This window comes from Rhinopithecus bieti, unplaced genomic scaffold (assembly GCF_001698545.2).
Source record: "Rhinopithecus bieti isolate Rb0 unplaced genomic scaffold, ASM169854v2 scaffold_64080, whole genome shotgun sequence".
Lineage (NCBI taxonomy): Eukaryota > Metazoa > Chordata > Mammalia > Primates > Cercopithecidae > Rhinopithecus > Rhinopithecus bieti.
Genome location: NW_016824189.1, coordinates 64,229 through 89,483, shown reverse-complemented (window position 1 = coordinate 89,483; position 25,255 = coordinate 64,229). Strand labels below are relative to the sequence as shown.

General features: G+C 37.6%; 3 gene segments (V, D, J or C); all 3 read right to left on the bottom strand.

Annotated features, from left to right (window-relative positions):
- Nucleotides 1-4,238: 4,238 nt before the first annotated feature.
- LOC108522094 (T-cell receptor alpha chain V region 2B4-like) lies at nt 4,239-5,641 on the bottom strand. The segment is given in 2 exon segments: nt 4,239-5,361; nt 5,523-5,641. Coding segments are annotated over 2 exon segments (414 nt in total).
- An 8,532-nt stretch (nt 5,642-14,173) lies between these two features.
- On the bottom strand, nt 14,174-14,839 carry LOC108522086 (T-cell receptor alpha chain V region HPB-MLT-like). The segment is given in 2 exon segments: nt 14,174-14,514; nt 14,739-14,839. Coding segments are annotated over 2 exon segments (390 nt in total).
- A 6,844-nt stretch (nt 14,840-21,683) lies between these two features.
- LOC108522091 (T-cell receptor alpha chain V region CTL-L17-like) lies at nt 21,684-22,722 on the bottom strand. The segment is given in 2 exon segments: nt 21,684-22,379; nt 22,530-22,722. Coding segments are annotated over 2 exon segments (387 nt in total).
- Nucleotides 22,723-25,255: the final 2,533 nt, after the last annotated feature.

Sequence of the window (25,255 nt, the reverse complement as noted above, 5' to 3'; positions counted from 1 at the left end):
AAAAAAAAAAGTGTGTGGTGGAAAAGGTTGGAAGATAAAAACAGAAAGTAACTTAAAAAAGCTGCGGGCTCCCACAGAACGTTACCCAGGCTGGAGTGCAGTGGCTCACTGCAACCTCTGCTTCCCAGTTTCAAGCGATTCTCCTGCCTCAGCCTCCTGAGTAGCTGTGATTACAGGTGTGCACCACCATGCCTGGCTAATTTTTGTATTTTCAGTAAAGACAGAGTTTCACCATGTTGGCCAGGCTAGTCTCGAACTCCTGACCTCAGGTGATTCGCCCACCTAGGCCTCCCAAAGTGCTGTGATTACAGGCGTGAACCAGCGTGCCCGGCCTCATCTGTGTGTTTCTTAAAAGAACAGTTGTCATTGGATTTAGGGTCTACCTGAATAATCCAGGGTGATCTTATCTTAATATTCTTAACTCAACTACATTTGCAAAGACCCTTTTTCAAATAAGCCCACATTCACTATTTCTAGGGATTAGGACATGGACGTATCTTCTGTCATCATTCAACCCACTGCAAGAAATCTAATGTCTTTAAAGTGTTGCCATGTAAATGTATTAATGGCGGAAATCTCAACATTTTGTGTAGGGTAAAAAGTGAATCAAAATCTGAATTACTGCATGAAATGGAAACAGACCAAGAAGCAGTTTTAGGATGTGCTGAAAATGACAAATCTCGTGAATTAAGATAAATTTTGAAATGCGTGCCACTGGGATGCTTTTTTCTTCCTTATGAATACTGGATTTGGATCTCAAAATGAAGACAAAGTTAACAATTTTAAGGCAATAAGGACTCCTTCCCCATTCAAGAAGAGCAAGGAGTGTGGAAGGAGCACCTATGTGGGCTTTAGAAATCCTCTTCTCTTCATCCAGGGCAACAGCACTGGTGCAGTTTACGTAGGAGGTATAAACTGAGACAGAGGAATCTCGCCCAGGTCAAGCTTGCCCTTTCCCAACTAGCAGCATGGCCTCTCTTGTAGCCTCTCTCTAGGTCTTATGGTTGGAAGTGGAAATTTACTAAAGGAAGAGAAGGGAAGCTGGTCGTGCACTGGTTCAAGGAGTAAAAGAAATCTCTGCACTTTTAGACGGAATCTCTGCATTTCCTTGTAGGAAACGTTTCCATTGAATATAAACATCTGATAGCTCTCAGTGGCAAATATTTTTGTCAAAACAATTGTAAGAGAGGATCAGATTTAAAAATATTTATAATAAGATGTTACAAGTGTTATTCTATGAATTCTCAGATAAAAAATTAAAAATGCTGCCTGAATTGGGCCATAAAAGGTGAGTAGACCTGTGTGCATATTACAATGGGAAAAATACATTCTGGGAAAAGAGGACAGATTTAGGAAAGCCCTTAATATTCACAGAAAGGGTTAGAATTTAAATATGCATGATATACTATAATTAAGTTAAAAATCTAGGAATAATAAAATATGAAGAAGATGGAACGATATTAAAATTTAGAAGTGTAAAAAGATTGGATTCTGTAGATGGGACCTTAGGAAGGTTTATTATTTTTATTTTTTTTTTTTTTGAGTACGAGAATGAAGACAGAGTCTTGCTCTGTCACCCAGGCTGAAGTGCAATGGCACGATCTCAACTCACTGCAAGCTCCACCTCCTGGGTTCAAGCAATTCTCCTGTCTCAGCCTCTCCAGTAGCTGGGATTACAGGAGCATGCCACCACACCTGGCTAATTTTGTATTTTTAGTAGAGACAGGGTTTCACCATGTTGGTCAGGCTGGTCTCGATCTCCTGACCTCAGGTGATCCGCCTGCCTCGGCCTCACAAAGTGCTGGGATTACAGATATGAGCCACCATGCCTGGCCAGCCTTGTATGTTTTAGTATAGAGTTTCAACTTTACAACTTCTAATGGTTCCTCATTACCCACAGGGAGGCAGGAAATGATCTTATTAGATACATTTTATAATGACTCTAGTTGCCATGTAGAAGTTAGATTCAAAGAGTTGAGACTAGAGGCAGGAAGACAATTAGGAAGTCATTGCAATCATCCAAGTGAGAGATGCTGAATGCCTGAATTAGGAAAGCAGTAAGTAATAGAGAAATAAAGAAACAGATATGAGCAGTATTTGGAAGTTCAAATTGATATGACCTTGATAACTACTGGATTATCAAGGTCATGTGTTATGCTTCATTAGCTCTCTGATACCTATCTGGCATAGGAATGTGTTTACTTAGTTAGCTCTTTTGGGAGTTAGTATCCAAAGATGCCCCCAAAATCCTGCTTCTGATATTCATGCCCTTGTGTAGTTCCCTGCTATGTCGAGTCTGGGCTGGCTCCATGACTCAATTTTAATTATATTTACAGAGGCCCCTTTTCCAAGTAACGTCACATTCATGGTTCTTATGTGTGCATGAGAATGCAGTAGAAATAATATTGTGGCAGTTCTGGCCTAAACATTAAAAATGCCTGGCACCTTCCACTTTTGTAATATTGGAAGCCCTGAGCCACCAGGTAAGTTGGACCCTAGAGAGATCTTGAGGAGAGACCACATGCAGAGGCCATGTGTAATGACAGCCCTGAGAATAGTCAGGATGAGAGATGAACCCAGCCTTCCATATTCCCACCAAAGCTCCAGGTATGGCAGTGAGCTCCAGGGGTTCTAGTCAGGTAAGTCCCCAGAAGACCCTAGCTGCAGTCAACATCACAAGAAGCAGAATTATCATGAGATAGTAAAATGGCACTTGCCTAAGTGAGTTGTAGAATAGTTTGTTATTCAGCAAGCCACAAAAGCTCTGGAGTCCAATGAAAATAGTCTTTTGAGAACTTGTGAGAAATCAACAATAAAATATACGCTTCCTCTGTCTGATTTCTGCTAGTCTGTAATAGCTTGACCTGAAACATCTGCCTGTTTCACCAAACTTCTTTTCAAAAGCCATCCTTGTGCTTCTGCACTGGCACAGAAGACCTGGTGGCAATGATCAGAGCTAACAAGAGCTGTGTGCTACCACAGCACAGGAGCACATGGCTGATTGCTCAGGTTGGGGCCCTGCAATCAACAGAGATCTGTGTCTCTCATTTAACATGATTTTTATATTTCACTCACTCTTCTCATTCCACGTGGCTAAACTAACAAAATTTACAAGAACATGCCTGTCTGTGTCTATAAATAATCAGAATTTAACACATTATTTTCAGTTGCAGATCAGTTTTAGAATCCAAAGGGACTGAAAACTTTGGTCCATATTTATTTGGTTACATACAGCTTTCATAAAGATAGGGATATTTTTGTAAGGACCGTGCACTACAGATTTACATTTCTCTTGATCGTGTGTGTGGGAAGATCTCTATCTCATCGTGGCTTAAGGCAGGCAGAGTTCTCAAGGAAGTTGGAGTCATAGGCTGATTTCAAGCAGCGTCATTCCACACTGAAGTGTGGTATGAATGTAATTAATTTCTATGTGTGCTTTGACATGCAGGATACTGTGAGGCACTGTGTTGCAGGCACACACAAATGAGTCAGACGTTCATCTTTTATTTTACCCAAGCCTTTTGATTCTATCAATTTAGAGTTGGTTCAAGCCTCAAGATCGTTGCTGGAAATATTAGAAATTATTCCATTGATCTTTATGCCAATAATAATGGAGAGCTGGTTTGGGAATTTGGCTACCAGCTGGAACAGTGATCAGTCTTCTTTTGTGTAGTTCTTCTCCACCAACACTAGTGTACAATGAACCATAGCGTCTCTGCACTCAGTCCTGTGCTATACCCGTCCGATTCCATATATGTTCAAATAGTATTACAAATTTAGCCACTTCCAATCTGATAGTCAAATAGATTCATTACCACCTTGTGAATAAATTTTGAAAAAAATATTTCTCTCTCTATGTATATATATCTAAAAGGGTCCAGTCTGAAAGATTTGTATACACTCCATTACTATTCTTAAAATGTATTGGCTTTTTTACTAAATATGTGATAATAACGATAATGAGATTTTAAAACACATAAATCCACAAAAGAGAGAGAAATTGCAATAGCAGCATAATTTAGGAAACCGGACAGGAGCTGGATAAATAATTATTAATGTAGATGTTTAGAAAAAGTTGAAATTCTAGTTTTTAGATGAGGAAGCCCAGAAATAAGTTACTTCATCTTAATAAGTTACTTCATCCCCAAGAAAGCCTGGAATTATATGCCTCTAGAGTACCAATGGGACCTTAAACTGGTGGGTTGTTTGGAAACCTGCAAAAGGAGCAGAGCACCAAACACTCAGCCTGCTTAATACACCTGGAAGTTACAAATGAAGAGACTTCGATAATAGAGTTCAGTTAGTCTTCCAATATCACAATCGTGGTACAAGCTGGGGGATAGAACACGTTGATAGTGAAAGTCCTTCATCAGTGCTCCTTTATAATATTATTAGTGATATTTAAAAATGAAAATAGCCACATGTGAGAAGAAATAAAAATACAAATGTTCATGTAGGGGGAAAGTTGAACTAAAGCAAAACCAAAATCCCCAGTGGATTAAAGGAGGCAGCATCACCTGTTCTGGTATTAAACATGCATATTTTCATGCCAGGTGTGTGAGGAAGGGGCATGCCGACATGCTCCATTTGTGCTGTGATAAAATATAATAGAAGAATTCGTTTTCAGGACATAGCAACAATGAGGGGATAAATATTACTGTTATTTACCCAGATTGTTTTAGATAGATTTGAGTAACTATTGGGTTCTTTCAGAATCATGCCAAAAGAGCAGGCAATGGATCTGACTCCATGATGTGGTTAATGTGTTGTTGGGAGCTGGGGTTAGTATTGTTTACTAACAGCCCAGTTACCAGGTCATGTGTTATGCTTCATTAGCACTCTGACATCTGTCTGTCATAAGGAATATGTTTACTTAATTAGCTCTTGCGGTGGTTAGCTATGATCACTAGCGTGCTTATTTTTCCATGTTAGCATAATCCTCTTGAAAACAAAAACTGTAATTCAATGGATTTGTCTTTTCCATCCTACTCATGGTTTTTTGTTAATGCTGGTAATAGTGCAACACCAGACACAGGTTTGCGTATGGGCTGCAGGTGCCTGAACAGCACTGTGCAAAGGCACAGAGGTATGTGGCTGAGTCTTCAGGCTGGGATCCTTTGATGTACAAATAGCTGTAACCCTCCTTGGTATTAAGAGTGACACTTATTCGTCCTTTCTTCTTTTCATCCCCATTTAAAGTCATTACAAACAAGGCCCTGGGGATTTTTGCAGTTTCCCATCTGTACCAGTGTAAGGCATAAAAATTGCTGGAAGGGAAGCTGCAGGTGAAGTTGGTGCTGTCTCCCTCCTGAACACTCAGTGACTGGGGACTTTGTTCCACGTTCAGTATGCTGCTCATGCCTGTTTTATAAAAAAGAGTCAGACATAGAAATTGGTCTCTCTACAGAGTTTGCATTTTCTTCACACATCCCCCAAATAAAACCTAGAGTGTCTGACTGCATCCTCCTCTTTCCTCATCATCACCCCAGACTAAGAATGTCTCCCGTAACCCCTGGACTTACAGTCAAGATGAAGCCAGAGGATTAGTAATGGGGCTGCCAAAGGATTCTTCTCCATGTTTCCTGCTCATGTACCCTCAGCAGAAAAACGTTTTGCAGTCAAAATCTGTGGAAGTATTCTGCTTCAGAAAACAGGATTCTGCATCTGGTTGCCTAACCAATCAGAGACCAGCTCCTATAAATGTCCTTGAAACACTCTGCCCTATTTTCAGTTTCCTGTGGTTCACAAAGAGGGGTCAAAGTAACTGCTTTCTTCAGGCCAACTTCATAAACTTTGAGGAAATCCCCCATGAGTCTGGAACACAAAGATAATTGACAACCTTTCAGAAGTGCGCTGCCTAACTGTGGACTGCTATTATTCAAATTTAGAGGGAGTTACAAGTGGGATGGCAATTTGTGGCAGGAAAAGCACTTTTCTTTGATTCTTCAAACATTAAAAAACAACTTTTGAATCCCCCTCAATTATTCTAAATGACTTTTTTCTTTATGTACATTATTTAATAAGAAAGTCATGCAATAGAGACATTACTGTTTCCAATTTACAAACAAAAAATAACCCAAAGCTCAAGGAGATTAAATAATTCACTCAAGGAGATTGAATAATTCACTCAAGGTCAATTACCTAAGTGGCATACTAAGAATTAGAACATATATCTGTCTAGCTCTAGACTTTATGATATTTGGAATCTGATATGCCACCTACATTTGTGATGCACCGTGAATGTTTTACATGTTAGATATGTTCTAAAAATAATGGAAGTCTAATTTGTGGATATTCTTTATAATGGCTAAAAAATGAGAACAACCCAAATGTCCATCAGCTGGTGAATGAATAAGCAAAATGCAGCATATTCATACAAGATATGAATGATATTCGACAACAAAAATAAATCAAGAATAAATAAAATAAAATAAGCAAAAATGAAATAAATAAAATAAAACATCTAACATATGCTACAACACAGATGAGTCTCAAAATACTGTTTTAAGAAAAGAAGCCAGACACAAAAGATTACATATTGACTGATTCCATTTAGATGAAATGTTCAGAAAAGGAACATTATCTATAAAGACATAAGCTGGTTGCCTGGGGCCGGGGTTGGGTTCAAGATTAACTATAGTTTGGCATGAGGGATCTTTCCAGAGTGTTGAAAAGTATTTACAAATAGATTATGGTAATAGTTTCATAAATCAGTTATTAATTAAAAATCATTGAACCATACATTCAAAATGGATGAATTTATGGAATGTAAACATACTCCAATAAACTTGTTTAAAAGTAAATAAGAATTATGCTGTCTTGCTTCTGTCACAGTCCAGATATAATGTTAGTTTGATTCAATATACATGTATTTTTTAAACAGTCATTTTTGTGCTTTGAATTTTCCTAGGAGCTCTGAGGAATTAAAAATTACAAAGCTATAGCCTCATCTAGGGGAGAGGAAAAGAAAGAAAAAAAATTACAAAGCAACATTCCCTGTTCGCTGTGAGCCCAAAATATAATTGGAGAAATAAGACACATCCAAGGGAAACTGAATAGTGTAAGAGAGCATTAATTAATGTTTTCAGAATATAAATTCAACCTCTAGGTATTTTGTGTATGAAGTGCCTTTAAAACCTTTCCAGTGAACAACTGAAATAAGCAAAGGAAACAGCATGGGGTTTGTACTAATATCAGGGGACAGCACTTTCCACATATATTTAAATCATATTCTAAAAAGTTAGAACAGGATTAGAAAGTATCTCAATGGTTAACTTCTAGCTTTCCTTCTCAGGAAAGGAGATAAAGGTATGGGTAGTAAAGGAAATCCTGGAAGCCTCAATAATGACTCCTAGTTCAGAAGCATGAGGACTAGAGTTACGGATGGCTGCTAGACAAAAAAGCCATTCTTTTTTTTTTTTTTTAATTATACTTTAAGTTCTGGGGTACATGTGCAGAATGTGCAGTTTTGTTACATAGGTATACACATGCCCTGGTGGTTTGCTGCACTCGTCAACCTGTCACTTACATTAGGTATTTCTCCTAATGTTATCCCTCCCTTAGTCCCCTACCCCCCAACAGACCCCAGTGTGCAATGTTCCCCTCCCTGTGTCCATGTGTTCTCATTGTTCAACTCCCACTTATGAGTGAGAACATGCAGTGTTTGGTTTTTCTGGTCTTGTGATTGTTTGCTGAGAATGATGGTTTCAAGCTTCATTCATGTCCCTGCCGAGGACATAAACTCATCCTTTTTTATGGCTGCATAGTATTCCATGGTGTATATGTGCCACATTTTCTTAATTCATTCTCTCACTGATGGACATTTGGGTTGGTTCCAAGTCTTTGCTGTAGACAAACAAGACATTCTAATCAAGGTAGTTTCTTCTCCAGATCACAGCATTCAGATAACTTCATCATAGGAGAGTGAAGGCATGGTCACAATCACTCAGAAAGCCTACATGCTGTGGAACTCATTTCTGGGGAGAATACTGATCCACTGATAAATTCACCCACAAGTTGGAGGAGTAGTGTCCAGACCAAGAAGGACATACCTCTAACAGCAGCGAGAATTCCTCTATCTATAATAGTAGGACAGACTCCTACAAGGTATAGCCACGCATTTGATCTGAAGTAAAGGCCAAGCCTGTTGACAACTAAATACGGCCTTACAGGGAAAGTAAACAATGAGATTCTCTTTCTGGAAGAGTGCATGATCCTAGTTTCCTTCCTCCCCACTTTGGCCACAGGACAGCTCAACTAGTAATATCCATCTTTATCATTCTTAACAGCCTAATATATCAAGGGAGGATTCTAAATGCACTCACCCTGATAGTAAAGGGAAACAAGGTCAATTTGCTTTCTCTGTTTTGAGCAAATAGTAGGCCTGTATATCTACTCTTATGCAAAGAGTGTGTGTGTGTGCACAGAATTTTTTAAAACATAAAATATATACATATACATGAGTCCTCTGAAAACTTTTGCAACATAAAAGATAAGATGCACGCACTACAGAGAAAATGCCTCAAAATTTTTTCCACCTCATCTCCCTAGTGAGGGATTTATAGATAAAATTTTAGTAAGATTATTTATTAATTCCCCAAAGTGTAAAATCAACCAATGTAGATAAACCAAAGCTAGTATTCAACTATTTAGCACTTACATATTTAAATATTACATTAAGAAAGTTATGGGATAGAAATCTTGACAATTCTGGATAAATAACACAAAGATAAATCCAGCTTAAACTTGTATCTAATATTTGCATTGCATGGACTCTGGACATAATTTTACCTTTTGTGCATTCATTCAACAAACATATATTGACTGTGTCTCCTGTGTGCTAGGCATTGTTCCAGGCATGGAGAACATGGTAGTGAAGAGATAGAAAAGGGGCTAGAGTGCAGTGAGAAGAAATTAAATAAATGAGTTTTTATAAAATAAGATAATTCTATACAGTGGTAAGCTCTATAAGACAGTATAACACTGTAATGAGTTGGAGAGTTATTCTTGGGTTGAGAAAAGGTATCTGCTCTAAATAAGGTATGGAGGGAAGGCTCAACTCTGACACTTTGTGATGCTGGGCAAGACATTTAATCTCTCTCATATTCAATTTCCTTTTCTATAAGTAACCAGTAGCTTTCTGTGGGTACTGGGCTAAGCATTGGCATTTGTCCTTTTATTTATTTCTCAAAATAACCCTTTGTAGTAGGTACTATCAATATCCACATTGTAGGGATAAGGAAATTGAAGCATTAAAGTTATTGAGTAATTTGCTTAAGATAATTCAACCAATGAGTAGTAGGTCCAGAAATCCAATCCAAGCCTATGTAATGGTTATGCCATTACATTATAAGTAATGGAAAAAAAAGAAATTACTTTTACACCAACTGGATAATCATCTAGTTCAATAACTTCTGTATCTTAGGCACTCAACCAGATGCATTCAATATAGAAAACACTGGGGGGTTGGGAGGCACCATCTGAAATTGCACTGCAGTCTATCTACAAGATAAAATTCAGTATTTTTCCGAGGGGCATTTTGCAATTTGCATAGCGTATTTTATGTACTATAATAAATATCCATGTTCTATCACGTTTCTTACTGTTAGCAGGAAATTAGTCGCATTATGATGCTGTATTGGGAGGTTGGGAGGCATATGATAACATGGAGAGTATGTTATACAGTGTTCCCTACAATGGCTTATTTTTACCCATCATTGACTGTTGTTCTCACTTCTTAGGATATTTCTATACTATAGTAAGGGACAGAGCAGTAGACATACTCTCACTTCATAGAGAAAATCTTCCCACCTTGTGCAATAATGCCAATCTTTGTTTCCGAGGTATTCTATTAGCCCCAAACTAGCCCATATATTATATTTGCCACTTTGAAATCATTCACCCTCACATATTCAGGGAAAAAAAAATTTTAATGAAATTAAAAAAAATCACAGCCAGTCCTGTCTCAGGACTGTCTCACATTGATCACTACAATGGGAAGGTTACTGACATTGGTTCAGAAATGTTAGCTCCTGTTGCAACCAGGCTTCACCACAGCTGAGCCCATGAACACTGGAGGGCAGCAGGGAGGCCAGTGTAAACCTCACCAAACAGTTTAGTGGGAACAACAGGTGGCAGTGCTTCAGAACNCAATCTTTGTTTCCAAGGTATTCTATTAGCCCCAAACTAGCCCATATATTATATTTGCCACTTTGAAATCATTCACCCTCACACATTCAGGGAAAAAAAAATTTTTAATGAAATTAAAAAAAATCACAGCCAGTCCTGTCTCAGGACTGTCTCACATTGATCACTACAATGGGAAGGTTACTGACATTGGTTCAGAAATGTTAGCTCCTGTTGCAACCAGGCTTCACCACAGCTGAGCCCATGAACACTGGAGGGCAGCAGGGAGGCCAGTGTAAACCTCACCAAACAGTTTAGTGGGAACACCAGGTGGCAGTGCTTCAGAACTTGCTGCTTTAGTTCTCAACACGTGGACTATGCCAGAGCCTGATTCTCAAAGAAGGAAAACATAATAGAAAGATTTCGATAAAGGCTTCACAAGGTGGTGACTTTTGCGTAAAGACATAGAGGAGTTCAGAGGTACACCATGAAGTCTGGTGGGGTATAGCATTGCAGGCATAGTGGGCAAAGGCCTTGATATGGAAGCCCGCTTGGAGTGTTTAAGGAATAGTATCTCATCTTTCCCTCTACCGTCTTGTGCTTCACAGCACACTACTGTAGAAGAGACTCACTGATACATTCAGCACTCTTAAATGCTTAGTCGATGATTTCTTCCATCTGTTGATCCTGAGGCAATTTGTGCCCAGGTTTGGCATCTTGTCATCCTCACTGAGAAAGCCAATGCTGCTGCTTTGGGGCTGTTTGCTTCTCCATAGTCCAAACTTTGCTTTTTAGGAGCCCTTTAAGATGTTACACCCTGCTTGACTTTAGTTAGAGATGCTTTTCAAAGTTAGGGAAAGTTGTGTCTCATTTCCCAAATATGAAAAACTGGAACACTAAAACCTATCTCATAGGGTGTACGATGCTTAAATTAGGTAATGAATTTGAAATGTATAAATAGTGCCTGACATATAGTATGGCCAATGAATATCAACTTTCTTCTTTCCTAGTAAAATCCGCTTTTCCTTCAGTGTTCCAGTCTAGAGCCTGTTACTGCTTTTTCTTCTTCCATTGAACATGGTTCAATGATGGGAGTGTTAAAAGAAAAACTTTAGATGAATTAAATTTTACAGAGTTTAATTGAGCAAAGAATGATTAGAGATTCAGGCAGCCCCCCACCAGACCAGAACAGATTCAGAGAGACTCTGGCACTGCCACATGGTCAAAGAATATTTATGGACAGAAAAAGTAAAGTGACTTATAGAAAAAGGAAGTGAGGTACAGAAACAGATGGATTGGTTAAAGCTTGGCATTTGCCTTATTTGAACGTGATTTGAACAGTTGGCCACCTATGGCCAAAACTTAGGGATTTGTAGAGAGTAGACTGTAGCCTGTTTACGCATCCTGTTAGGTTACAGGGCACTGTGTATGGAGAAACTGTTGCCCTGAGCTTAAAATAAGTCAGGAGGCAGCTTTAGGCTAAACTTAATTTAACAGAAGTTTCTAGAAAACCTACTTGGCCATCTCTTCCCCTGGGAGTAGTCACTATTTTTCATTATCCTCTCGTGGTCATTTCCTCCCGGCTACATTAACACAATTGGGGTGCTGGAGGGGCACAGGAGGATCACTCAGTGGGTTTCATCTTCATTTTCCTAATGAGTAATTATATTAAGTGCTTTTTTATGTATGCTTGTTACTATTAGATATCATATTTCTGAAGTGTCTTTTCAAGTTTTGGCCATTTGTGTTGTTTTATCATTGCTTATTGACTTGTACAAGTTTTTTATGTATTCTGCATTTGAATCTTTTTCAGAAATATGTCAATGTAAATATAATTTCCCAATCTGTGCACTGACTTTTCACCTTCTTAACAATGATTTTTGACAAAGAGTTTAAAATTAGACTTTTATGTTCATGGGAAGCTAGCTAGAGAGGTTTTGTTTGTTTGTTTTATAAGTACTTTAAAATACTTTTCCTCTTCAGCTTCTGTCGATTTTGATGAGAATTCAGCAAGCATTCTTAAAGACATTTCCCAGAACATGATATATCAACTTTCTCTGGCTGCTGGCAAGTTTTGCTTTGTTTTATTCCACTTAGACATTCCGAATATGGACTTTCCTTCCACATCTGCAGTGCTTTGGGCAAAATCACAGTGGTGGACTTAGAGAATTCCTTACTCAACTTTATGGCATTCTGTATAGCATTGCTCCTGACCAAGGAGCTTGTTTTATAGAAAGTCAAGTGTACCAGTGAGTTGAGGTGCTTGCTGAAAACAAACAGATTATGAAATGGGTAATGGAAGAGGTAGTTATGGAAATCAGCTACAACCATGAGACCATTTGTGGATAAAAAAGACTATACTGTTATAAACATTTCCTTTTCATTGTGATATGAAAATATTAAAATACATGTTAACCATTTTTTACTCTCCTCCCATTTGCCTATACATAATAGTGAAAGATATGTTCATAAGTTAATCATATATCTTGTTAAATCTCAGAAGCTAAACTACAGGATATCAATGGGAGAGCGTGACTCAGCCAGAAGAGGAAAGACCATCACCCAAAGATGAATAAATAAACTTTGTCTTCTCTTTGAGGTAGAGGGTTAGGGTGTTTGTGGTTGAGTGAAGAATAGTGGCATCATATTGGCAGGAAACATGCTTTTTAAAATTGTCTTTATTTGAAAGCTAAGTGTTATTAAAAGAGGCGCATATGGATGTCAAGCTTACAAGGTAGGGGTATTGTGGTAACTTCATACTGTCTCATCGTTAACTACCTGGAAATATATTTCTAAGAAAATCCTTCCCTGTATTGTTCTCTATTAAGTTGAAAAAAATGGTACAAGACAGGTGCCAGGCTCCAGGAACGGTGGCAACTCACACATGTTGCTACTGATCTGCTAACTCATCTTATTGTTGATTCACAACTCCCCACTGCCCCAGGTCTCCTCTTTCAGCTTCTCTTTTTCTTGGGCCAAGTACCCAGGGAGCAAGATAGCAAATAACACCATTTCTTCTGAAGGTCACCAACATTATCAGATTGAAGGAGGTAAGAGATAGACAAGTTTTAGTTCGTCCTCGTGGGTTCCACCTGTCACCACAGGTTCCAAAACGTCTTTACAAATCAGTTTTTACATGCTCTTGTCCACATTCAACTCTCCTTCCCAAATGTGAGTCTAGCTGACCTAGAGTAAATTCAGGCTCAATACTAGATGCAAAGACAATAGCTTTGCATAAGAGTAAGAGCAGATTATGGCATTGTATCACATAGAAATCTGGCATGCTTATCACGACTTTATTTTACAAATAAAAACCATGCCCAGCCACAGAATTTAACAAGTGAGACTGAATACTCTGGATCAATGGGATAGAAATGTTTTATCAGGACAATTCTAGGACACATGATCTAAGAAGTACTATTCTACTTGTGAAGGCAACGGGACTGAATATCCTGATCCTCTTCAGCCTAGTAAATAAAACTCAATGTCAAATTTTGAAAATATTACATTTTATTCCTGTTATAATTTCATAAAAACATAAACAACTAAGTAACTTCTGAGAATCACCAGCTCCAGCAATTGCATGAGGTCTAATCCTTATAATTAATCTTATTCTACATCTTTCATGATGGTTCTGCTTCCCTGATTGTACCCTAATTGACATAAAGCCTAAGAGGAAAGGGCTAAGGAAATGATTTTTATTATGATTCAAGATAACTAGACCCATATTTCTGCTGTGAGCATCGTTAAGTGAAACTGCCACTTTAAGTTATTATGTGGAAGTCTTTCCAACTTTAGACAACTTCACACATTTTCCGTATGATCTATTTTAAGTAAACATTTAAGTATTAGAGGAAAGTTGCTCTGAACACCTGTTTCCAAATGAGATAGAAGGAGGTTTTACTTAGAATTAAATCATCTGATCCAGACCACAGATTAAATCCACAGACCACAGTCACTACCCTCTCTTGCCTGAGATCTGCAGGTGTGCATTTCAAATTGGCTCCTGTAGCAAAGGATGTGGAGTAGAGGGTTCTCTTTTCTAGCCCTAGGGTTTTTGTTTTGCTTTTACTATCATTTCAAACACTGTGAGTTCCCAGAGAGCACAGAAGTACGTTGCTGAGTCTTCTAGCTGTAAGGCTGAAATGGTTAAGGTGATGGAGCTAGCTGCTTTCTCGAAGTTGACAGAATAGCGACCATTTTTTGCATTTTGTTCAGAAGAACCCTGGCGAATAAGGAAAATCATCTCTTTGCCGGGAAGTTGCTTGTACCAAAAAATATGATATGACCACGAACTTGTTTCATACTGGCAGTTCAAGGTGACTGCTTTTCCCACTGGCATGGATACTGATGACTGGGCTTGAGTAACCTTCTGGGCCACACTGAATCCTGTGGGGAAAAATCAGAAAACAGAGCTGATCCTTTGATATAGTGAATAAAATATCATAAGAACTAGACTAATTTAGGACCCAGAGACAAACCAAACTAAAATCATAGTATGCTCGCTTTTTTCCAATTTCTCCTTTCCTCCTCAAATCCATGAGAAACACCACATGTCTGTTTGTAATCCTTCCATCCTTAACATTTTTACCCACATTTGGAACCATCCATACCAGAGTAGCTGCAGGCCACAAATATCCACAGCAAGCTGGAGAACAGCATGTGGCATGTAGCTCCCTGCACAAATGTGAGTTGTGCTGCCTGAAGCTCAAAGTTCAGTACTTACAAGGGCCCTGTGGTGTGTATACGTAGTTCCTGAGTTCTGATGCTGTCTCCCCAAACAGGAAATTGAGTCTCATGTTCATAGACTACACCGCTATGCACAAATGAGGAAAAATGTCTGGTTCACCCTGAATCTTCACTTTGTCTAGTTGTCTTTCCCTAGTCATTAGGACACACAGAACCTAGAAAACAGATATAAGAAAAGCAATTTGTGTTGAGGGTTGTAGCTGAGGGGAACTGCAGTTGAACCAGCTGACATACATTGATATTATTCATTTAGCATATATTTACTTTTGCCATCAGAAACGAATTAAATTTAAAAGAAAATACTCAGATATTTGACTTTCTCTGTGAAAGGCAGTCCTATTCTAAACAATTATTTCATCTCTTTCTTCCTCCTTACTGAGTTCTAGGGCCCTAGTTAAGTTCTGTAATAAGTAAAGCTATTTCAAAATCAAATGATAAAATAAGTCCTTCTTGACTTTCAGAAGCTGCTCAGTTGTTTATGTTTTATGAACTTATAATAGGAATAAAATGTAATCATTTCAAAATCTGACACTAAGTTTTATTTACTAGACTGAGGAGAATCAGGATATTCAGTCCCGTTGCCTTCACAAGTAGAATTGTACTGCTTAGATCATGTGTCCTAGAATTGTCCTGATATCACATTTTCTACCCCACTGATCCAAAGTACTCAGTCTCACTTGTTACATTCTGTGGCTGGGCATTTTTTAAAATTTTAATGATAAGCATAAGATATTGTTTGTCATGATAAGCATACAAGATCTCTCTGTGATACAATGCTATAATATACTCCCACAGAACGTGTTATCTGAAGGTTGCAAGAACTTTGTGTATGTCAATACCACAGAAGTTGGTGGCTGTTGGTGAATTTTTTATGTGCTGTTATGTGATTGCATGGAATTTAGATGTTAATCTTCCATGTGATTTCATTGTCTCTTTTAAAATTTTAAATTGAAAAATTTTTAGTTTAGAGTTGGGATCTGTCTCTGTCACCCAGACTGAAGTGCAGTGGCAGGATCGTAACTCATTGCATCCTGGAACTCCTAGGCTCAAGTAATCTTGTCACTTCAGCCTCTCAAATGGCTAGGACTCCAGTTGTGAGCTACCAGGACTGGCTAATTTTTTATTTTATTTTGTAGAGATGGAGTCTCTCTGCATTGCCCAGACTGGTCTCAAACTCCTGGCCTCAAGTGATCTTATCTTGGCTTCCCGAAGTCCTGGGATTTTATGTGTGAACCCAGCCCCTAGTTTCACTGTCTTAATGGATGAATTAATATAAAGGGACCAAGAGATAGCTAAGTAAGAAAGTGCAGACAAAGTCTCTAAAACATTTCCAGTTCTTTTATAAAGGTCAAAACAGCATATCACTGAATGGTGCAGGGAAGAGTTTCTCATTATTTGCGACATCTACTCCTCTGTCCATTTCACCTCTGAGTGCTGACGGGTAGCCATGCTCTGGTTTGCAATTATTTGCACTTCAGTAGATGGAGACCATTAATACCCACAGTAGACTGGGAACCAGTATGATGGCAGGATTTCCCTCCTGTTGAAATAGCCCTGCTCTGTACCCTGACAGTACAGGTGCAGTACCCCTCAGTTCTGTATAGAAGCTGCCTCTGAAATGCGGTTTCTGGGTGGGTCAAGTGTTAATGTGCTGTGATAACCCTCGGTTGGGAAATTGGTTCTATCCTAAATATTGTGTTGGCCTTTCTTATAATTTAATTAACAAATGACAAAAGATTATATCTGGTAAAGGACATGCATGAAACAATATTGAAGGGATTCTTAAAAGGAGATTAATCATTTAAAATTTCCAAGTTTAGGAAACTGACCTGTGATAAATCTGAGGGGCTTATCTGAAACCAATTTATTATGAATCATGGCTTTGATTGCAAATATTCATTCGTGTTTTGATTGTTCACTTGCTATCAACCTGAGTCTAAGGTGAAGCTGCTCACCAATCCTTGGCTTCGACACAGGAGACAAACCAGAAGTCATCACCTCCCGTCCTTCCTACTTACGCATCAAACCAAGGGAACTGGTAACTTCACAATGGCAAAACATCAGCTCAGACAAATGAGATTTAAAAAAAAGACTCCCAAGTTCTGTATTTTCTCGAGTTGTGTATTCTAGTGTCAATAGTAGCAGCAAAGGCCTATTATTTCTACTGTAACTCTATGCTTAATTTTATTAGAAGTTCTAGGATGGGAGAATCCATGGGCACTCTGAATTCAAATCTTTAGCCATGCTGTTGTCATGAGTGCATGTGTACTTTTGGTGCAATTCTATAATTTTAATAGTTATCAGGAAGACAAAGCCTCTCACAAAATGCTGCTTTATCAGTAAAATATTCAAAACTATTAATAGTATAAATTTTCAAAATAAAAATCTTTCCCCTCTTTGGACATTGAAAGAATGAAGATTCTTTTCCACTTTATGCTGAAACTTCATCTGATAAAGCAGTCTATGTCAAAGCACCAAATTCCAAAAGCTGTATTTTTGTTGGACTGCCCATAAGAAGATCCCAGTGGGAATAGTTTTGAATTATTTCACTACGGCAAACTGTCCTCAGACTCTTCCTGGTTCTTTGTAGAAAATCCCCCAAACTCCACATCTGTAAGAAGCCACAGAATCCACTGTTGAGACTCCCCCAGCTCTTCCCAATTCTTCACTCTCTCTCATATACTTGACAACAGCCCTCCTTCATGCTGACCACGAATTAACCACCAGGCACTGTATTCTACTTTAATTCTTGAATATTTCAGTCCAATGAAAGGCACTCTAATCAGACATAAATACTATTCAATTTCTTCTTCGATTTTTCAACTGCTAGAAAAGGAATTAAAATAAACTTTGGAGAAGCCCCCGGGGGAGTTAATATTCCAAAATGCTGACATTTGTGGGCACATACCTCCCATTGCTAAGAGGTAACTAATTGGATTTTTTTTCCCCAGCTTCCCTCTTTTTTATGTATTGAAAAAGTATGCATTGTGGTTCAGGGGAAAGAGTCTTGGGTTGTTTATTTCAGGTTGAACATGCCTTTATTCTAAAATTAGAGATTTTTTCCAATTGATTTTTATTGCCATTTATGTGGCCTACCAGAAATACATCTGACAAAGTCGTAGGTAATGAAGGGGCTTTCTCCTTCCTGTGGACTGTGGAAGAATAGTAAAAACCTGTGGTTGTTGTAAACCATTTTAAAAATTATTTTTTAAATTATGAAATAATTATCATGAGGAAAAAGTAGCCAGAAAATTATATAGCAGACACCTTTGTATCCAGCAATGAACTAAACAGATAAACAGATAATGATTTGGCTAATGTTTTCTAAAAATATTCCTCTCCTCTCTACATTTTCAGATTTTCTCCAAACATTTCAGATAAAGCTAGAACAATAGTCCTTGTTCACTTTTACTCTTCAAAAGATAGTAATCACTCTTGGGAAAGATCCACGCATGTCCCTTTTAGAATTTAACCCTTACAAGTCCCGGGCGCGATGGCTCACGCCTGTAACCCAGCACTTTGGAGGCCGGGTGGGCGAATACGGGTCAGGAGATCCAGACAATCCTGGCTAACAACGGTGAAACCCTGTCTCTACCTAAAAGTACAAAAAAAAAAAAAAAAAAAAAAAATTAGCCGGCGTGGTGGCGGGTTCCTGTAGTTCCCAGCTACTCGGAGGCTAAGATAGGAGAATGGCGTGAATCCGGGAGACCAGAGCTTGCAGTGAGCCGAAATCGCGCCACTGCACTCCAGCCCTGGGCGACAGAGCGAGGCTCCGTCTCAAAAAAAAAAAAAAAAAAAAAATTTATCCTACAGGTATGTATTACAAAACAATATATAAAATACTGCATTATTTTGTATTTTGAGATTTCTTATTAATAGTGCCATGCAATATGTATCATTCTGCTTTTACATCCAACATTTTATTTGTAAGATTTATCTAAGAAAATATGTATAGAACCACTTCTTTGCTTGTAATAGCTAATACTTCCATTGTATGACAAAACCACTATTTTTTCATTCCACTATTGATTATACTTATTTTTAAAGAGGGTTGCAGTGAGCATCCTTGTAAATGCCTCCTAGTTTACATATTGACTACCTTGAATGTAGATATCAGAAATTTGTATTGCTGGATTATTAGATATATGCCTATTCATAACTAGTTTAGGCAAATTGTTCTCCTAAGTTCTCTGTGTGGTGTTTTTCTTCATCTGGAAAAGTGTAATAGCTTCATCTCTATATATTCCTACCAATATTTAAAGTTATCAGACATTTTAGATTTTGTTGATCTAATAGAAATGAAACAATACTTTATTTTAATTTTATTTCCTTGAGTTCTGTGGAAGTTGATGTTTCACATTTTTAGTGGCCATTCCTATTTCTTCTTTTTGAATTGCCTTTTATATCCTTGTCTCTTCTTATTTTGGATGTTTTCTTATTTATTTGTAAGAGTTCCCCATCTAACCTTAATTTCTAAAATTGTACCGGTTATATTATTTACAGATGCATCCAGCGTGTGTCTTGCTTTTAATTTTGTAGTGGGTGCACCTGCAGGTTAAAAATTTCCCTTGTATTACTGAATCTTTAGTGATTTTCATTTCCAATTATCAAATAATTTTAATGATTATAAATCTACTTAGTTTTTCTATTTCTTCTTGAGTTACTTTTGGTAGTATATGTTTTTCATTCAAATTATTTCTACTTTTGAAAGTTTTAAAATTTATTGGCTTAAATTGTACTTAACTTTTCTAATTTTTTTTTTTAGTTTCTACTTTATCTCCAGACATGTCTCCTTTTTAATCTCTCCTATTATTGTATTTATTAGTCTCCTATTGTGGCCATAAGAAATTACCACAAATTCAGTGGCTTAAAACAACACAAATTTATTATTTTGCAATTCTGAAGGTTGTAAATCCAGAATCAGTTTCATTGGGCTAAAATCAAGGTACTAGCAGGTTTAAGTTCCTTCTGGTGGCTATGGGGAATAATCTGTCTTTTTTTTTTTTTTTTTTTTGCCTTTTCCAACTTCGAGGCTGTCCTCATTCTCTCATCACATTGCTTTCTTTCATTCCGACTCTACTGCCTCCCTTTTATAGAGATGCTTGTGGTTACATTGGGTCTGCCTGGTTAACCAAAACTAAATCTTCTCATTTCAACGTTCTTGAATTAATCACATATGTAAAGTTCCTTTTGCTATATGTTATTTGGTTAAATTGTATCCCCAGAAAATTCATATGTTGAAGTACTAATCTCTAGAAGCTTAGAATGTGACCTTTTTGGGAAATAGGGTTATTGCCGATGTCATTAGTTAAGTTGAAATGAGATCCTACTGGAGTAGCGTGGGCCCTTAGTCCAGTAAGACTGGTGCCCTTGTGAAAAGAATGTCACATGAAGAGACAGAGACACACACAAAGGAAAGACGATGGGAGGAGACACAGGGAGGACATGACCATCTCTAAGCTAAGGGATGCTTGTTACTATTAGATACTCAGAGCAAGGTCTGAAACAAATCTTCCCTAGCGCCCCAGAGGGAGCATGGCTCTGCAACACCTTGATTCTAGACTTTTGGCCACTAGAACCAGGAGACAGTAAATTTCTGTTGTTTTAAGCCATCCAGTCCATGGTACTTTGTTACTGCAGCCCTGGAAAACGAATACACTTTGTAAAGCAGCATATTCATAGACTCTGGGGCTTATGACATGGACATCTTTAGGGGCCAGAATTCAGTGTACTGTATTCTTTAACTATTTTCTATTTTCCTTATTATCAACATTACCAAGTATTTAACTTTTTTATTTCTTGTTGAAATGTTTTATTTTCTTGGGTAAATGCCTAGATGTAATGTCACTGGGTAGTGGTAGAAATGCATGTAGTTTTATGAAAATCCACCAAAGTGGTTGCCCAGTTTATGTTCCAACCATGTTTCAAAATTCCACATTCCAAAATTTTATATTCCAAAAATTTGTAAATGTTTATTAAAAATCTTTTTTCCACATCCTTACTTTTTATTTTGAAATAATTTTAGACTCACATAGAAGCTACAAAAATAATGCAGAGTTCTCTTGAACATTTCATCCAGCTTTCTCTAATGATAACATTTTACATAATCATAATTACGTACCATTAACATTATGTACTAGTATCAAAATCAGAAAATTGATATTGATACAATAGTATTTATTAAACTACAGATCTTATTCTGATTCACCCATTTTTATATGCACTCTTTTTTTGATATACACTTTTATGACATTTTATCATACATATAGATTTCCCTAGCCACAACTACAATCAGGATATAAGACTATTCCATCCATCACCCTAAACAAACTCCCTGTATATTACACACTCCCCACCCATAACTCCTGGCAACCACTGTCCTGTAATTTTTGCATATTGATAGTGTTATATAAGTGAAATCACACATTATATCGCCTTTGAGATTTACTTTTGTTCACTCAACATAATGCACTTGAGATTCATCGAAGTTGTTGCATGCATCAATAGTTCATGCCTTTTTATTGATGAATCATATTCCATTATGTGGATATGTACCAAGGTATATTTAACCACTCACTCAATGAAGCACAAAGTTTCTGAGATCCATCATGTGTTACCCATATCACTAGCTTATTGCATTTTATTGCTCTGTAGTATTCCATTATAGGAATATACCACAACTTAGTTTTCTTTTCCCCAGTTAATGGACATTTGGATTGTTTCCAGCTTGGGGCTATTATGGTTAAAACTGCTGTAAACGAAAGTCCTCGTGTGAAGATATATTTTCATTTATTGTAGATAAATACTTAGAAGTGGGATTTCTGGTCCTATGTTAAGAGGAATTTATAAGAAACTGCCGAATGATTTTCCAACGTCATAATACTGATTTGCATCCCATCAGCAAGGCATAAAAGTCCCAGTTGCCCCACAACTGGTTGGATGCTTATAACAATTTCAAATACTTTAACTATAATAAAAAGTTTATTAGAGATGGTCATTTATTAAGCTTAGTTTCTTTTATTTAATTACCATTCTCATACTGCCACACTAGTGTTTATACATTTATTTATCACTTGCATATGCAAATGAAAACCAGTCTACATCTCTGCCCACGTAAGCTTCCACTGAGGGGTTTGGCTGGAGCCTCAACTGCAGGTTTGGGTACAGGCTTCAGGTGCCTGGGGAGGACTGTGTGCTTGCTGCACAGAAGTAGGTGGCTGAGTCTCCAGGCTGGGAATCCATGATATGCAATGAGAAGTTCTTGGCACTTTTATTGAAGAAGATTTTGCATCTTCCTTCTTCTTTTTCGCTCATAGCTGAACGTATGGCTATCAATAATGCAGGGCCTTTCCCAGGGAATTGTCGGTACCATGGAAAGTAGTCAAATGCACTGTTCTCATAAGCACAGTTTATAATTGAAATCTCTCCCTTCTGGACTATCAAAGATTGAGGACTTTGTTTCACCTGCTGCCGGTCACTTTTCTCCTTCTGTTGGCCACTCACCCCTGCTTAGAGAGATAACAAAATGTCATTACGCCCCCCCCCGAATAATATTTTCTTCTCAAAGTGTCTACCTGCCTGAGTTTGTCTGTACCCCAATTTTCTCATCCACCCAAGTTAGTAACATACCCTGGAGTTTCTCTTCCATAACTCACAGCATAGTTGAAGCCACAGAATTAAAAATGATGCTCCTAAGATCTTGTCCATTCCTCCAGGCACCAGAGCTCAGTGACAGCCCAGGTGGTCTTCCAGTCTTCCCAACCAGCTGAAACTGTAAATTCACCCTTAACTGAATTCTTTCAACAGGCCCCGCCCTTTCACAAGTGCTTTCACTTAAAGCTCTCTGTGAAAGGAAGCACTTCCCCCACTCTGTCCAAATTTAGAATTGCTGAAGATACATTCTTTGGGAATCAGTAATCCTTTCTTTACACACAGATAAGTATCAATTTAGAATTTCTGTCTCTCAAGCCCCCTCAACTTTTCCTCAGACCTTTAAGATGGCTGGATATGTCAATAGAAAGGGCCTTATTTTACAATAATGGTGGAAGAGAGGAACTCCTGTGAAACCACAAGATTAACATGTACAGTGGCACTTCTTTTTTATTGTGAATAATAATAAAGTGTATTGAGGGCACACAATGAACATAATATCCCATTACAAGCTAAGGTCATGAATCAGAACATAGAGAATATATGGTCCCTTTGTCCTCACAGAACTTAAATTTTATTACTATTTTTCAGATGTATTCATTCCATATTTTAGATGATCCTCAGAAATGATATAACATAATTAAGTCAATTTTATTTTTTCTTCATATTTTTTCTAAATAGATTAGGTAAATTAAATATTTTTTAATGTAACTAGAAAAAGAAATTAGGAAATACTGGAATAATCTGTTCTGGAGGAGCTGTGATCTTTAAATGGATAAGGGAGGATAGAAATGCTGCAGAATACAGAAGATATAGAGCTATAACAATCCAGTAATGCAGTCATTTTTGGTGGCTTTTATCCTGAGTTTGAAAAAACATTCGATATTTTCTTCACACTTCAAAATGGGTCAACTATGAAAATACAAAGGATAAATTCAACTTTTGATGTTAACACAAGCAGGATACACAGGCGGAAATTGAAGATAAATTCTAAAGCAGCCCTAAAATAGGAATGATCTGTATTATAAATCATATAAGTTAAAATAACATGAAAATCACATTTTTTTCAGAAACACAAAAATGATTTTTTTATATTTATATTTGGTGTCACCTCAAATCCACTCAAAGAAAACACCATCTCAGTCCAATAGGAGACGATGTTCCATGTTCCTCAATCTAGAATCCAAACCTTTTCTTCCCCAGTACCCTAACGTGCTTTTTAAAAGTTGTTTAAAGTTTTGTTGTGCTTTCTTTTCTTTTAATTTATATATGAATACCTTCAACACATATATACTGTATACTAAGTGCCTACTAAATTAGGCAGTACTTAGGCCTCATTTCATTCACAAAAGAGACATAGTCCAAGTCTTCAGTCAACCTAGTCCCAAGACTCAGGTATCAGCCAATGAAACCTGCCAAAGACACCAGTGTGTTTAGATGATGTGATGAAGGAAAGAGTGATGAAATCTGTTTCTGGACCCAGTCAAAGAAGAGTACGGATGGGGAGATGCTTGAACTGGGCCTCAAACCATGATAGATTTCCCCATAAAAAGAATGGATAAGGGAATTTTAGGCATAGATTAGTGTGGCTGGATATTGGGCTGTATATGCGTGAAAATATTGTAAAGTTATACTAGAGAAGTTAATGTGGGCTTGAAGGATCACATGTATAATTCAAAAAAGTGTTGACTTCCAAAGTAATGTTTTCCACTCTGTTAGAGTGGAATAAATACAGATACTAGTTAGGTAGATGAATGGATAAATGCATAGAGGCACTGAGTGAAACAGACATGTGAATTGAAACAGAGTAGGAGATAATTTACCAGATTTTAAAAGGATAATCTCTGGCTACTTGCTGAATATGTGTATTTGGACAAATGTTAATCTTCTTTGAAGAAGCATTGCCCCCTTGTGGTCTTGTAGGGGGTTTACATCAAACAATTTCCTACAACTTCTTAAAACTGTTCAGCAACCCCTGCATCTCTCAGAACACTGAAATAAGTGGCAGAGTCTTCCTCTTAAGCCAGTGATTTCTTCAGATGAAAGGAGATTTTGTCCTTGCTGAGGTCAGGTATGTCTCAGGCAGATCTGGAGGTACCAGGAGAGAACAGGGCTACTGAAACAGTGACACCGCAACTGCTCTGGGGTTCCTTCAGAGGCAGAAATTGGCCGTCAGATGCAGTCACTACGTGGGATCTCCTTCCTCGCATAATGGCAACATCAGATCAGGCAGAAGTCTTCACACTAAAGAGAATATGTCCTTAAATAGATCTAACTTAGTGAATTATACTTCATCTTTGTCAATACTTGGTATAGTAGTCATCTTTTCATTTGTAGCCAACACAGTGGCTATATAGGAGCATATATATATATACTATATATAGTGGCTATATATCTTATTACTGTATTAACTTGCACTTCCCTGATTATTAATGACATAAGAGTCAATAAACTTTTTCTATAAAGGGTTGATTAGAAAATATTTTAAACCTTGCAGGTGATTCAGTCTCAATGGCAACTACTCAGTTCTGCCATTGCAGCATGAAAGAAGCCATTGGTTAACACTGGTAACACATTAAAAAAAAAAAAAAACTCAAGCATCGCTGTGTTTAAATAAAACTTTATGAAAGTAGGTGGATGGCTGAATTTGGCTCATGGACCATATTTTGTTGACTCCTGATGTAAAGCATCTTTTCATGTGCTTATTGGTCATTTTATCTTTTGTTGTGAA